Source organism: Nerophis lumbriciformis, linkage group LG05 (assembly GCF_033978685.3).
Source record: "Nerophis lumbriciformis linkage group LG05, RoL_Nlum_v2.1, whole genome shotgun sequence".
Lineage (NCBI taxonomy): Eukaryota > Metazoa > Chordata > Actinopteri > Syngnathiformes > Syngnathidae > Nerophis > Nerophis lumbriciformis.
Window position 1 is genome coordinate 54,938,806 of NC_084552.2, and position 15,749 is coordinate 54,954,554.

At 44.0% G+C, this 15,749-nt stretch overlaps 1 protein-coding gene across 2 annotated transcripts; it reads right to left on the minus strand.

The window, feature by feature from the left end:
• Nucleotides 1-207: 207 nt before the first annotated feature.
• ptprr (protein tyrosine phosphatase receptor type R) lies at nucleotides 208-9,402 on the minus strand. Of its 2 annotated transcripts, none has more exons than XM_061958936.2 (16): nucleotides 9,185-9,402; nucleotides 5,985-6,178; nucleotides 3,794-3,907; nucleotides 3,571-3,720; nucleotides 3,396-3,500; nucleotides 3,211-3,327; nucleotides 3,053-3,144; nucleotides 2,852-2,980; nucleotides 2,320-2,509; nucleotides 2,147-2,231; nucleotides 1,946-2,025; nucleotides 1,628-1,765; nucleotides 1,459-1,569; nucleotides 1,228-1,385; nucleotides 1,040-1,153; nucleotides 208-972 (listed from the first exon to the last, which is right to left on the minus strand). In XM_061958936.2, exons 1-16 carry the CDS (start codon nucleotides 9,222-9,224, stop codon nucleotides 879-881), a joined length of 1,911 nt encoding a protein of 636 aa, XP_061814920.1. In that variant the 5' UTR covers nucleotides 9,225-9,402; the 3' UTR covers nucleotides 208-878. The 2 variants fall into 2 exon arrangements, with proteins under 2 accessions (XP_061814920.1, XP_061814919.1); XM_061958935.2 differs by having other exon boundaries at nucleotides 209-972; nucleotides 3,396-3,503; nucleotides 9,185-9,401.
• Between the last annotated feature and the right edge of the window lie 6,347 nt (nucleotides 9,403-15,749).

The window sequence follows — 15,749 nt, forward strand, 5'->3', positions numbered from 1 at the left end:
TGCAGCACAAACAAATGGGACACGTTTTGACAAGGTTGGGGTGCTGGTTACAAATAATAACACGTTAATAATGGACAGACCATAAAACATTAAGAACACAAAAACTATAATAGTTAGACAAAAAAGATTTGCAGCACTAACCCAACACAAGCGATTGGGATAAGTTTGGGGAGATTTTGACACGGTGGGGGTGGGAGGGCTGGTTATGAATCATAAAACGTGCCAACTTCTCACAGGTGTGGACCAATACTGCTGATACATAGTGTGATCTACTGCCCCCTATAGGTTGTTCACAGTATACAAACGACAAGTCACTCCATTAGTTTTTATAATTGACTTTAATTTGGGTTTGTGTCAACAAGTCAATTATCTTTAAAAACAACATACGCGTACACGCTTACCATCTCGTGCTCAGACGTTTAAATAAGGTTCATTGGAATTGAAGCAAACAATTACAGAACGATGAAAGTAAAGAAAAACATTTTTTAAATGTTACACTCTGTTTGACATTATTGATACGTCAACTTAAAGTGCTAATTTAGCCAAACAGCTGCTAGGCACACTAAAAATATGTGAAAAGAGTAAAAAAATAAAGTTTTTATTCACTAAAATAAATTAATTTACAATCAAAGAGATGCCTGCACCAGTTTTATGTTCAAATGAAACTCCAGATAGCCACTAGATGCTATAAGTAGCTAGCAGGCTATGCTAACATGTTACTAGAGTGACGTTTACACAAACATAACAACGTCCAGAGACTAAAACTTCTAACTTCCTCCCAAAAATGTACCTTCCCTCTTCTCGTGTCCATCTATGTCAACAGGCTCCTCCGTCTAAATGTCAGTCCCCGCCTGCCGAGATCTTGTTGCCACAGATGTTCATCGGCCATTTTGAGCGGAGAGCCGGGACTGGTAAAGGCTCAAGGCGTGATGAACAAAGTGGTACTGCTCGCCGGTCTGGATCATTCCGCCCCTGACACAAGCACAATGCTTCAGCTGCTGCCCCCTGTGGCCCGGAAGCCACATGACAAGCGTCTCACCTGTCCACCCGGAGCTGGCACACGATGCCCAACAGGTCCACCGCGTCCTCCGCCTCCAGCTGCCGGCAGCCGATGGCGGCAGCGATGAAGCAGCCTGTACGTCCGATCCCGGCACTGTTAGCGAGGCAAACGGGAGGCGAAGTGAGTCAAGGTGAGGCGACACAAGACCCAAGCTGTGTGCTGATTACCTGCAGTGGACTATGACGGGCCCCGCGGGGGATGCCGCCCGCCGCTCCGCCTCCACGTCATCCATCAGCTGCAGCAGGGGCACAGCCGAGTCGGGCGTCTTGTGGTCGGGCCACGACGTGAACCAGTAGTGCTGCAGCACGTGGGTTCGATCCTTGTACTACACACACACACACACATCAGCGCCCAAAATGACCACACAAACCGCATCAAAGGTGCTTGGAGGCGTGTACCTTGAGTGAGAGGCGGCGAGCTGTGTAGTGTTCACTCTTTCGCACACCGCTGACCGCCACTTCCACCTTCCCGTAGATTCCCCGCCTCTCAGGCCAGTAGAGGACACACTTCTGTGGACGACCAGAGCATTAGGCCCCGCCCACCCACGCCGTGTGACTTTCAACACACCTCCTTCTTCTCCTTGAGCTTGGTGATCATGACGATGGCGGGCGCCGCCTCCTGCCACGCCATCAGCCAGAAGTCATCCACCGTGTTGACCATGGGGCCTTGCGTGGCGATGAAGGCCTTCTCGCTGCCACGGTAACCCTGGGACAGGAAAATATTTTATTTTGAAAGGATGTGTGAACGTCAGCCGTTCAAATGGTCTTTTGCATTCTCATTGCTTCCTGATAGGAAATGTCTACTGTCGAACAACTTTCACTGTACACACACACGCGCACACACAAAAATGAAGAAAACATCAGATAAGAGGAGTGGACTACCGACCCGCACGTAGTTGGCGTTGATGTAGGAGCTCAGCGGGTCGGCACTTCCTCTGGAATGCAGGTGAACTCTGGTGTGAGGGTCTGGGAGACAAGGAGAGAACATTTTGATTGGTGGGAAGGAAGGAAGGAACTCCGCCTTACACAACAATGTCAGGACTGCAGGAGGAGGCCACTTCCTGGTCGCCTAGCAACAAGGACTCACTCGGCAGGATGGTCTTGTATCGATTCTTGGTCCCGTAGTTGGAAATGTCCAGCTGTTTTCGGTCGGTGAAGTTCATCGGGATCTCCTGGAATGTGAAACAGCATTTGAAGCACACACACACACACACACACACACACACACACAAACACACAAACACATGCACACACACTTACAGAGAACTCGGCGTGCAGCCTTTGTGTGTCATCGATGATGTCACGGAGCTGTTGCGGTGTGAGCGGCCGGCTGGCGGCGAGCAGGTACTCGCGGGCTGCCGTCTCCCTGGGTGTTGCCACGGCAACGTTGAGAGGCTCCACCGAGGCCAGCGCCGACATGTCCAACACCAGCGAAACGTTGGAGCCGCGCCTGAGGAGAACGTTTCCTTCTTTAAGAGGTCCTACTTGCTCATTTATGTTTCTTCAAATACAATACTACATAACTATATAACCGTGTACATGGTACATCTGCATTCTTCTCCTCTTGGCCGACGAGCTTAGATTCCTACTCTCTTGCGAATGGTCAAGGGCAAAAGGTCTAAAAAGTTGCAAATGTAGGATAGGAACCTTTAAGGAGGGACTATCTACATGGCGGAAACCATATTTTTTCGCGAGTCATGGCTTCTCCTCACAAGAATTTGATTGGCTGCTGTCCAGGACACCCCCACACCACACACACACTAATGGTAGATTTTTGAGATCATGCGCTCACCTCTCTTGTAGTCCTGAGGCAGGTTTCATCCTGAAGGGGGAGGGGCAGGTTTTCAGCTCATTTATTACCGGGGCAACGCTGACCGGGGGAGGGGGGTCAATGTTGTTGATGAAAGGCACAGGAGCGGGGCTGGAGGGACGTCAACAGGAAGTAAATGCACATAGCAACATGGTGCACAAATGAATGGCAGCTTCAGCTCACCTGGACGGAGGGAAAACTGTGATTGGTTGCTGCTGGAGAGTGGGCGTGGCAAAAGACCCCTTCGTTTGGACCATGCTCCCCAAGGTTACCGCCTGGCGACACCATTCAAACATAAACGTCACCTTAAATTGTGGCGATGAGTGCAGTACCAGCAATACCTTGTTGACCTTTGACCTATGAGCACAGTCAGGCGTGACCTTAGGGGTAAAGTAAAAGTAAGGAGGCGGAGCTTTGAGTTGTTCAGAAGAGGTCTTCTCCTTCAAGCGAAACAACACCTGCGAGAAAGAATGAGCTGATGTGAGGGCGCCCTCTGCTGGATCAATCAGGACATCGCCATCCTTACCATCAAGCAGGTGATGAAGATGATGAAGACAGCGAGGAAGAGGACGGCGGCGTAGTAACTTTCTTCCGTCAACACGTGGTCACGCGGCTCACCCTGCAGGATGTTCTTCTTTGGGTGACAAAGAGGAGGTGAAGCAGCGTTACCATGGAAACTAAGGGGCGGGGACGACACAAACCTCTGTTGAGACTTCAGTGATGCCAAAGTGCGCCAAGTGCCGGTGAAGGACCCGGACGTTCAGCGCCCGGATGACCTCCTCGGCTGAGCGGGGCTCAGAAATGTCCGGCCTATCAGACGACACAAAGAGCTCCACGCCGTTCTTCTCTTCCTGTAAGAGCCGCCAATCACTCAATCAGCCAATCCAGGCACACCTTGATAACGCACTGAAGGCGTGTCCTCACATTCAGACGGTTGATGTGGACGCGTCCGATGGGAACGCCCAGTGCTGCTGCCACGCCCCCCCGAAATTTAGCAAGAAGGCCAGTGTTGAGCCTCCTGACGTCCACGGCCAAAAACTGAAGCAAAGACACATCAACAACATGACACATGACATTATAACACAACTACCGTACTTGACAACACACACACACACACACACACACACCTGTCAGGCAAAGCTCAGGGAGCTTACAGAGGGTGGGGCTAAACAAGCTTCCTGATTGGCTGCTGCCCAGCAAACACCATGATCCCACTGAGCTTCTTGTCAGGATCAACTTTTATTCTTGTCTCACACGCATACAAACACACACTTAGTGTGGTGATGTGCGAATCGAAACTGAAATATCGATAACCCCGATACCAGACCTTTATGCTCCAATAACGATTCTCAAATCAAACTATCGATACTTTTGATACCTTAGTTATTTGAGATAATGTATATCATTAAAAAGGAACACATTGTAGAGTAACTAAACCATTGAGATCTCGTCTAATTGAATTTGGATTTTTCTTAGCTATTGGCCATAATGCTTTGTATTTAACAAATAGTTTTCATAAAACACCGACAGAGACACTGAAAAGGTGTGTCATTGTTTGTGCTATGGTGCCATCTTTTGGACGGGTTCGCTCATTGAAGGTGCTGCGGGTTGAAAATGTACTTCCTGTTTCGTGCCTTAAACCGGAAGTATATCCCGTTTTGTCTATTATTCGTCTATAGTGTTTCCGCTTGAAAGGTTTCTTCATTCATCACTCAAAGCAACGTTTGTAAGTTTTACAATATAACTAAAACAATTCTTGCTTAATAAACTATCCTGTGTGTGATGTCTTAAGGAGTGTTTTCATTCATACTTGTACGCGCTATCGTAATCAAGCTAGCGTCGTTATTATTAGCGAAAATGCTAACACATTTAAAAGTGTCTGTGTAAGTATTATTAACTTACAATGGCATTTTTATTATTATCTTAGTTTCGTAAATTTACCAAAACGTCACCGTAGAGTTATTGAGTCTATTTAGCTGATTGAAGAGCTAACTTCCGCAACTAGTGGGTCCATGACGATGACTTCAGCTTTGTTTGATTAGCCGTTTTACTGCCAAATGACAGACACCGTTTGGAAACAGTAAATAAACATTTACAAAATATTTCGCACTGGTATATATCTGAGACTTGTGGTCCGTCAATCCACCCATTCATCTTCTTCTGCTTATCCAAGGTCGGGTTACGGGTGCAGCAGCCTAAGCAGAGAACCCCAGACTTCCCTCTCCCCAGCCACTTCGTCCAGCTCCTCCTGGGGGATCCCGAGGCGTTCCCAGTCCAGCCGGGAGACATAGTCTCCTCAACGTGGTCTCCTACAGGTCGGATGTGCCCTAAACAAATCCTGAGGGAGGCGTCGGGAGGCATCCTGACCACATGCCCGAACCACCTCATGTGGCTCCTCTCGATGTGGAGCAGCAGCGGCTTTACATTGAGCTCCTCCCGAATGACAGCGCTTCTCACCCTACCTCTAAGGGAGAGACCCGCCACCCGACGGAGGAAACTCATTTCATCCGCTTGTACCCGTGATCTTGTCCTTTCGGTCATAACCCAAAGCTCATGACCATGGGTGAGGATGGGAAATTAAGAGCTTTGCCTTCCGACTCAGCTCCTGCTTTACCACAACAGATCGGAACAGCTCATGGTTTGGTGAAACTAATATATGTAAAAATATGTATTTCTTCTCAAATTTGGTGGTTCCGGCTTAAATACCTGGGCGCTCTATAGCCCGGAAAGGTTGTTACTTTTTCGTTTGCCTCGGGTAAATACGAAATGCGCAAGCAAGAAAATGACTGCCAATCAAAATGAGTCACTCAGAATTATAACACAGCAAGTGCATGAATCCTTTTGTTGTAAGCTATTTGCAGACACTACATATAGAGTTGAATATACAGGTAGATAAGATAACACATTCAGTGCAAAAACACTATCATTTGTTTTGCCCATTTGGAGATAATTTCTTAAGAGCACTTGAAATACACTACTTTTTAAATTTTACCAGACACTTTAAATATATATATCCATCCATCCATCCATATACACAAATAATCAGTATTGTCGATACCAGCCTGAATTTTACTCGGTATCGGATCGTAAAGAAAATTAGTGGTATCGCACTTACCATGGTAACCAAGTGGTGTGCAGACACAGTGGCATGCTCCAGGTGCACGTCGTCAACATGGGGATGATGACGATGACGATTATGATGATGAAGGTGGTGAGGTTCCTGCTGCAGGTTGGAGTCCAGCTGAGTGTGTGCAGGAGGAGGGCGTGGTCTAAAGTGGAGTGGCAGCTTATGGTCGCCAGAGGACGACTCTGAGGAGAGGCGTTACACATTCTGTGACAAACTATAAACATTCCAGAACATTCAGACAGCTAAAGGCTATTTCTTAACAGTAAGAGCATCACATCATTCGTCAAAGACATCACCACTAGAGATGTCCGATAATATCGGCCGGCCGATATTATCGGCCGATAAATGCTTTAAAATGTAATATCGGAAACTATCGGTATCGGTTTCAAAAAGTAAAATTAATGACTTTTTAAAACGCCGCTGTACAGAGCGGTACATATCCGGTAAAACACGGACGTAGGGAGCAGTACAGAGCAGTTGCGTTTTCCAGTCAGCAGCCCCTCCCCTCTCCCTTCTCCCCTCTCTCACACACAACACAGGAGTTGACGACTGCAGCATGAGAGGTTTACTGGCGACGCTTGATGACCTCATCGAACCGCCGCGAGCGTAGCATAACAACAAGAGTGTGTTGTTGCCGGTGCTGTAGCTGTGACTAGCAAGCCAGCTCGCTCGGTGACTGACTAACGGCACCATGTCTATGATTTGGGATTATTTTAAAGTGTGTCTGACGGATAAAAAACTGGCAATTTGCAATGACTGCAAAAAGTTGGTTATGTGAGGAGGAACCAAGACGTCTTCCATTAATACAAGCAATTTGATCTTCCACCTCTTCAAGAATCATAAGGAGATACACGATGAATACAAGCGGAAGATGGATGAAAAGCACCGAAAGCAGCTTGCAGTGAACAGAGGTGCCCTGTCTCAACGCAGCATTTCAGAAGCTATGGCTGACTGCTAGGCCACTTCAAGCACTCACCACTAGCTTGCAGCACATTTGTATTACTCATACAAATACGTTAGAGCAGGGTAGATTGAGCCCAGTTTATAATTTCCTGTTATCCAGTATACCAGGCAGTCTACTAAAGGAGGACTATGTTATTGTTTACTTTATTACTCTAGTATACTCTGGACTGAGGCTGTGTGCCTTCATTGTTTTTGTAGCTGTTGTTTTGAGGCATGTTTAAAAAAAATAAATAATAATGCACTTTGTGAAAGTCAAAGTATAGTATTTCCCATAGTTGTAGTGGGTATCAGGATTATCTCAGGGAGAGCAAGTCCCAAATTCCAAGCTGCTGTTTTGAGGCATGTTAAAAGAAATAATGCACTTTGTGACTTCAATAATAAATATGGCAGTGCCTTGTTGGCATTTTTTCCATAACTTGAGTTGAAGTTGTTCTTTTATTTTGGAAACCTTGTTACTTTGTTTAATGAATACAGCGGGGCATCACAACAAAATTAGGCATAATAATGTGTTAATTCCACAACTGTATATATCGGTATCGGTTGATATCGGAATCGGTAATCAAGAGTTGGACAATATCGGAATATCGGCAAAAAAGCCATTATCGGACATCTCTAATGACTAGGGCTGCGAATCTTTGGGTGTCCTACGATTCGATTCAATATCGATTCTTGGGGTCACGATTCGATCATAAATCGATTTTTTTTTCTTCGATTCAGCGCAATCCTCGATTCAAAAACGATATTTTTCCAATTCAAAACAATTCTCTATTCATTCAATACATAGGATTTCAGCAGGATCTATCTACCTACGATTTTGTAAAAAGCTTTTATAATTGTAAAGGACGATGTTTTATCAACTGATTGCAAAAATGTACATTTGTTTCAACTATTAAATGAACCAAAAATATGACTTATTTTATCTTTGTGAAAATATTGGACAGTGTGTTGTCAAGCTTATGAGATGCGATGCAAGTGTAAGCCACTGTGACACTTCTTTTTTATTATTATTTTTTTTATATAAATGTCTAATGATAATATCAATGAGGGATCTTTAATCGCTGCTATGTTGAAATTGTAACTAATATTGATACTGTTGTTGATAATATTCATTTTTGTTTCACTACTTTTGGATTGTTCTGTGTCGTGTTTGTGTCTCCTCTCAATTGCTCTGTTTATTGCAGTTCTGAGTGTTGCTGGTTTTTGGAATTGGATTGCATTGTTATGGTATTGCTGTGTATTGTTTTGTTGGATTGATTAATTTAAAAAAAAAGAAAAAAAGAAAAAAAAAAAATCCATCCATCCATTTTCTACCGCTTATTCCCTTCGGGGTGGCGGGGGGCGCTGGAGCCTATCTCAGCTACAATCGGGCGGAAGGCGGCGTACACCCTGGACAAGTCGCCACCTCATCGCAGGGCCAACACAGATAGACAGACAACATTCACACTCACATTCACACACTAGGGCCAATTTAGTGTTGCCAATCAACCTATCCCCAGGTGCATGTCGATTTTTGAAAAATGAGAATCGATACTGAATCGCACAACGTGAGAATCGCGATTTGAATTCGAATCGATTGTTTTTCCCACACCCCTACTAATGACCACTTGTGGAGGAAACACAGGAGGCAAGACTTCTCCTCCCTAGCGACAGCATCCTGGTTGCTATGACAACCCTGAGCTGAGACTGCTCTGATTGGACGGAGCGGTCAGCTCTGCGAGCATGTGAAGAACCGCCGGCCAATCCCAGGTCGAGTTGGAAGAGAGCTAATTAACCCGCTAACACACACACAAAATACACTCACACATTACCCAGGTTCGCGTTCTTCAACGTTTGTCCAAATAAATGTGTGTTTTTAGAGGTCGTTAGCATTGCTTCATTAATGTTTGTTTAGAGACCACCATGTTAATGTGGCTAGCTCGCACACTAGCATGCAAATGTCGCCAACTAGCATCCCAGCAAAGGAAATAATTATCCTTATTAAAATCAAAATAATTAAATAAGAAACCCTTCAGAAGGCTTCCTCGGGAATATTCCAACTGTTCGCCAGACACATTTCCAGCTAAAGGCAAAGTGTTAGCATTTAGCATTAGCATTAGGCTGACATGACAATTGTCCTGTTAGCATAACAGCTATTAGCATAACAACCCACACGGTGAAACAACCTAAGCTTCAGCTTTCACGTTAGCCTCGTGTTGGACTAGAAGCGAGAAGACGAGTGTTCCTACCAGCCTGAAGCAGCCAGCAGAGAAGAAACAAAATCTTCATCCTTCCTGCATTGCACCTCTTTCACCACGAACACACACCTGTCTGCGGCTGGGGGCGTGTGCGTGTGCGTGTGCGCGTGTGTGCTACCGCCTGATTAAAAAGTGGAGACTCAGGAGGATGATGCCTGCTTCAACAATTATACACCAGAAACGGAGAATTGCGTGATATAAATGTCACCCTGTGGACATGACTGGTCATATATGTTTTAGGAGATTATAATGAGGACATCTAGCGGAGAAAAGGGCGAAATGCAGAAAATTATTATCTACAGCATTAAAGTTAAAGTTAAAGTCCCAATGATTGTCACACACACACTAGGTGTGGTGAAATTTGTCCTCTGCATTCGACCCATCCCCTTGATCACCCCTTGGGAGGTGAGGGGAGCAGTGGGCAGCAGCGGTGCCGCGCCCGGGAATCATTTTTGGTGATTTAACCCCCAATTCCAACCCTTGATGCTGAGTGCCAAGCAGGGAGGTAATGGGTCCCATTTTTATAGTCTTTGGTATGACTCGGCCGGGGTTTGAACTCACAACCTACCGATCTCAGGGCGGACACTCTAACCACTAGGCCACTGAGTAGGTACTAGGCCACTGAGTTAGTGTCAAACTCAAGGCCCGGGGCCAAATCTGGCCCGCCACATTATTTTATATGGCCCACGAAAGCCTGGAAATAATATGCGTGAATAAAATGCTTAATATTTATCTAGGGGAGACCGAAAGCAATGGATGTCGAGTGGGTCTGACATAATATTGTGAGAGTCCAGTCCATAGTGGATCCAACATAATAGTAAGAGTCCAGTCCATAGTGGGGCCAGCAGGACACCATCCCGAGCGGAGACGGGTCAGCAGCGCAGAGATGTTCCCAGCCGATGCACAGGCGAGCGGTCCACCCCGGGTCCCGACTCTGGACAGCCAGCACTTCATCCATGGCCACCGGACCTGTGCCCCCCCCCCCTCAAGGAAAAGGGGAGCAGAGGAGAAAAGAAAAGAAACGGCAGATCAACTGGTCTAACAGGGGGGCTATTTAAAGGCTAGAGTATACAAATGAGTTTTAAGATGGGACTTAAATGCTTCTACTGAGGTAGCATCTCTAATTGTTACCGGGAGGGCATTCCATAGTACTGGAGCCCGAATAGAAAACGCTTTATAGCCTGCAGACTTTTTTTGGGCTCTGGGAATCACTAATAAGCCGGAGTTCTTTGAACGCAGATTTCTTGCCGGGACATATGGTACAATGCAATCGACAAGATAGGACGGAGCTAGACCATGTAGTATTTTATACGTAAGTAGTAAAACCTTAAAGTCACATCTTAAGTGCACAGGAAGCCAGTGCAGGTGAGCCAGTATAGGCGTAATATGATCAAACTTTCTTGTTCTATATATATATATATATATATATATATATATATATATATATATATATATATATATATATATATATATATATATATATATATATATATATAAATAAAAGAAATACTTGAATTTCAGTGTTCATTTATTTACACATATACACACATAACACTCATCTACTCATTGTTGAGTTAAGGGTTGAATTGTCCATCTTTGTTCTATTCTCTGTCACTATTTCAGAACACACACATTATACAAATATACATTATAAAATCAATAAGAAAACGGGAGCTCTAATTTGGGAGTCTGAATTAGGATCAGAAGTTCCTATATAAACATTGCACACTCACGTCGCCTTTTTGTATTGATTACTGCAGCTGTGCACTGGATTCATTCACAAATACAAACTACAACTCACAAACACTTTAGAGTTAGGCTCCACCATCAGAATGTGTACTTAAACTTATAAAGATCACATGGATATTATTCAGTGAGTTGATTCACCAAAACTAACCTGTTATACAGGAGGAAAAAGCACAAGGGACGTTTCAATTGTTCACAGACTGGTCGCTCTCATCAGAATGACAAGACACTTCCGGTCTGCAGGTGATAGCATTCAATTGGGAAGAAACGCCCTACTGCCCCCTACTGACCAATGTGAATACTGATAAATGTGTAATGACAGCTCCAAAAACGAATTCAAACCACAAAATAAAATAAATAAATCAACACAAAAATGTGACACATTATGGGTGGGTCACATATGCATGTACAGTAGATGGCAGTATTGTCCTGTTTAAAAGTGTCACAACATCGCTGTTTACGGCAGACAAACTGCTTTACGGTAGACGAATACTTGACTGCTGCTGCTGTGTGTTGTTACCGCGCTGGGAGGACGTTAATGAAACTGCCTAACAATAAACCCACATAAGAAACCAAGAACTCGCCCTCGATCATTAGCTGTTTATGTTGTGGGAAAGCGGACGTGTGAACAGGCTGTCAACACGTCACTCAGGTCCGCATGGAGCTGGAGGGGGCGTGGCCTCCAGCTCCGCCTGAATTTCGGGAGATTTTCGGGAGAAAATTTGTCCCGGGAGGTTTTCGGGAGAGGCGCTGAATTTCGGGAGTCTCCCGGAAAATCCGGGAGGGTTGGCAAGTATGGCCCCAACCACCGATTGGTACCGGGCCGCACAAGAAAAAAAATAAAAAATAAATATATATATATTTTTTCTTTTTTAATTAAATCAACATAAAAACACAATATATACACTATATATCAATGTATATCAATACAGTCCGTAAGCACACATGATTGTATTTCTTTATGAAAAAGAAAAAAACAAAAACAAAAAAAAACTAACCAACCACGCTCCGTACTTCTCCCTACGTCCGTGTACACAGCGGCGTTTTAAAAAGTCATGAATTTTACTTTTTGAAACCGATGCCAATCATTTCCGATATTACATTTTAAAGCATTTATCGGCCGATAATATCGGACTGACGATATTATCGGACATCCCTAATTATCATGTATTCCAAAAATAATTTTTGTTCAAATAAAGATAAATACTGTACTTAAATATCTGCTTGACTTATGCTTTTAAAACAAATTATCAATCAAATTGTAGACTGTAAAATTGACAATAGATTTTACGGTTAAATTCCACAGACTTGAGTTTTTTACAGTGAAATCAACTTTGGTACTGTTTTTTCCCATATACAGGAAGACACTAAAACATTAAAATACAAACAAAAAACCCTTTAAAACAAGATTTTACGGTTTAAAAAAACCCCTGCTAAAAACAGTGGTATTTTTTTTCCATTCCATTCCATTTATTCCATTTTTTTATATGCTGTAAAAAAACACTGTTTTACTTTAAAGTAAAATTTTGATATTTGTTTTTTGCAGCTTATGTAGAAAAATATATTGTTAATGTATTATATAGACATACATGTATTATATATTATGCATTGTTAAATGCGGCCCTCTGAGGGCAACCATAACTACGATGTGGCCCTCAATGAAAACGAGTTTGACACCCCTGATCTACAGCAATAAAAGACATTAACAGTGAGCTGAGGTCACATGTCAGCAGGCATACAATTAAAATCCATCCATCCATCCATCCATCCATCTTCTTCCGCTTATCCGAGGTTAGGTCGCGGGGGCAGCAGCCTAAGCAGGGAAGCCCAGACTTCCCTCTCCCCAGCCACTTCGTCCAGCTCTTCCCGGGGGATCCCGAGGCGTTCCCAGGCCAGCCGGGAGACAGTCTTCCCAACGTGTCCTGGGTCTTCCCTGTGGCCTCCTACCGGTCGGACGTGCCCTAAACACCTCCTTAGGTAGGCATTTGGGTGGCATCCTGACCAGATGCCCGAACCACCTCATCTGGCTCCTCTCGATGTGGAGGAGCAAGTGGCTTTACTTTGAGCTCCCCATAGGTGGCAGAGCTTCTCACCCTATCTCTAAGGGAGAGACCCGCCACCCGGCGGTGGAAACTCATTCCGGCCGCTTGTACCCGTGATCTTGTCCTTTTGGTCATAGCCCAAAGGTCATGACCATAAGTGAGGATGGGAACGTAGATCGACCGGTAAATTGAGAGCTTTGCCTTCCAGCTCAGCTCCTTCTTCACCACAACAAATCGATACAGCGTCCGCATTAACATGTTTTCAAAAATAAAAACGTGGAAGTAAAAACTATTCTGTTTATTTTTCACATGTACATAAGTATTCACAGCATTTGCTCAATACTTTGTTGATGCACCTATGGCCGCAATTGCAGCCTCAAGTCTTTTTGAATACGATGCCACAAGCTTGGCACACCTATCTTTGGGTAGTTTGGCCCATTCCTCTTTTGCAGCACCTCTCAAGCTCCGTCAGGTTGGATGGGAAGTGTTGGTTTTCATCCAGGATGTCTCTTTCTTGTACAAAACCTAAAACCAGTGAAGTTGGCACGATGTTTAAATCGTAAATGAAAACAAAATACAATGATTTGCAAATCCTTTTCAACCTATATTCAATTAAATAGACTGCAAAGACAAGATACTTAACGTTCGAACTAGAAAACGGTGTTATTTTTTGCAAATATTAGCTCATTTGGAATTTGATGCCTGCAACATGTTTTAAAAAAGCTAGCACGAGTGGCAAAAAAGACTGAGAACATTGAGGAATGCTCATCAAACACTTATTTGGAACATCCCACAGGTGAACGGGCTAATTGGGAACAGGTGGGTGCCATGATTGGGTATAAAAGCAGCTTCCATGAAATGCTCAGTCATTCACAAACAAGGATGGGGCGAGGGTCACCACTTTGTGAACAAATGCGTGAGCAAATTGTTGAACAGTTTAAGAACAACATTTCTCAATGAACTATTGCAAGGAATTTAGGGATTTCACCATCTACGGTCCGTAATATCATCAAAAGGTTCAGAGAATTTGGAGAAATCACTGCATGTGAGCAATTATATTACGGACCTTCGATCCCTCAGGCGGTACTGCATCAAAAACCGACATCAGTGTGTAAAGGATATCACCACATGGGCTCAGGAACACATCAGAAAACCACTGTCAGTAACTACAGTTTGTCGCTACATCTGCAAGTTAAAACTCTACTATGCAAAGCCAAAGCCATTTATCAACAACACCCAGAAACGCCGTCGGCTTCGCTGGGCCCGAGCTCATCTAAGATGAACTAATACAAAGTGGAAAAGTGTTTCGTGGTCTGACGAGTCCACATTTCAAATTGTTTTTGGAAACTGGACGTTGTGTCCTCCGGAACAAAGAGGAAAAGAACCATCCGGATTGTTTTAGGCGCAAAGTTGAAAAGCCAGCATCTGTGATGGTATGGGGGTGTATTAGTGCCCAAGACATGGGTAACTTACACACCTGTGAAGGCACCATTAATGCTGAAAGGTACATACAGGTTTTGGAGCAACATATGTTGCCATCCAAGCAACGTTATCATGGACGCCCCTGCTTATTTCAGCAAGACAATGCCAAGCCACGTGTTACAACAGCGTGGCTTCATAGTAAAAGCGTGCTGGTACTAGACTTGCCTGCCTGCAGTCCAGACCTGTCTACCATTGAAAATGTGTGGCGCAATATGAAGCCTAAAATACCACAACTGAGCAACTTAAGCTGTACATCAAGCAAGAATGGGAAAGAATTCCACCTGAAAAGCTTCAAAAATTGGTCTCCTCAGTTCCCAAACGTTAACTGAGTGTTGTTAAAAGGAAAGGCCATGTAACACAGTGGTAAAATGCCCTTGTGCCAACTTTTTTGCAATGTGTTGCTGCCATTAAATTCTAAGTCAATGATTATTTGCAAAAAAAAAAAAATGTTTCTCAGTTCGAACATTAAGTATCTTGTCTTAGCAGTCTATTCAGTTGAAAAGGATTTGCAAATCAATGTGTTCTGTTTTTATTTACGAGTTACACAACGTGCCAACGTCACTGGTTTTGGGTTTTGTACATCCCATGCAGTTTGAGTTCCGGGCAAATCAGTCGACCGAAACTGCATGTTGCCTTCTAGTAGACACAATAAAACAAAACCTTGACAATGGAGGTGTAATTGGAGCAATATTCTTAGACCTCCGCAAGGTATTCAATACTTTCAGTCACCCCACGTTACTTACAAAATTAACAACTTTTAAACTGTCGACAGATACTCTGGCCTGGATTATGTCATACCTATCTGGTCGGACCCAATGTGTCCATATTGATAACACAACATCCAGTTTCACTGCTACTGATATTGACCTGCCACAAGGCTCGAACATCAGCCCACTTCTTTTCTCCATGTATATAAACGACCTGCCATCTGTATGTGAGGATGTTAATATCCAGATGCATGCAGATGACACAGTTATTTATACTTAGGGAAAAGATGCTGAAACGGTTGCCAAAAAACTTACAGCAGCCATGGTAGAAAGGTGGCTACATGACTATAGTCTTACGTTAAACATTAAGAAAACGGCAACAATGTATTTTGTAAACAAATATAAAACGTCATCCTTTCCAAATATAACTGTTATAAAGGAAATAACACAAAATGTTAGTGATTATCGTTACCTGGGCGCCGCCCTCAACTGGTTCCGGTCGTACCTAACCGACAGGAGTTTTTGTGTAAAAGTAGACAGTTTTATGTCGTCCACAGCTCCTTTACCACATGAGGTCCC

What these genes read in the sequence shown, in the direction of transcription:
- ptprr (XM_061958935.2), bottom strand. Translation starts at nt 9,224, where the DNA reads ATGAAGATTTTGTTTCTTCTCTGCTGGCTGCTTCAGGCTG. An exon ending in CACACCACTTGGTTACCATG is followed by an intron (nt 3,908 to 5,984) that starts GTAAGTGCGATA and finishes TCTTTGCTTCAG; the next exon opens with TTTTTGGCCGTGGACGTCAG. An exon ending in CCCGTCATAGTCCACTGCAG is followed by an intron (nt 1,154 to 1,227) that starts GTAATCAGCACA and finishes CCTCGCTAACAG; the next exon opens with TGCCGGGATCGGACGTACAG.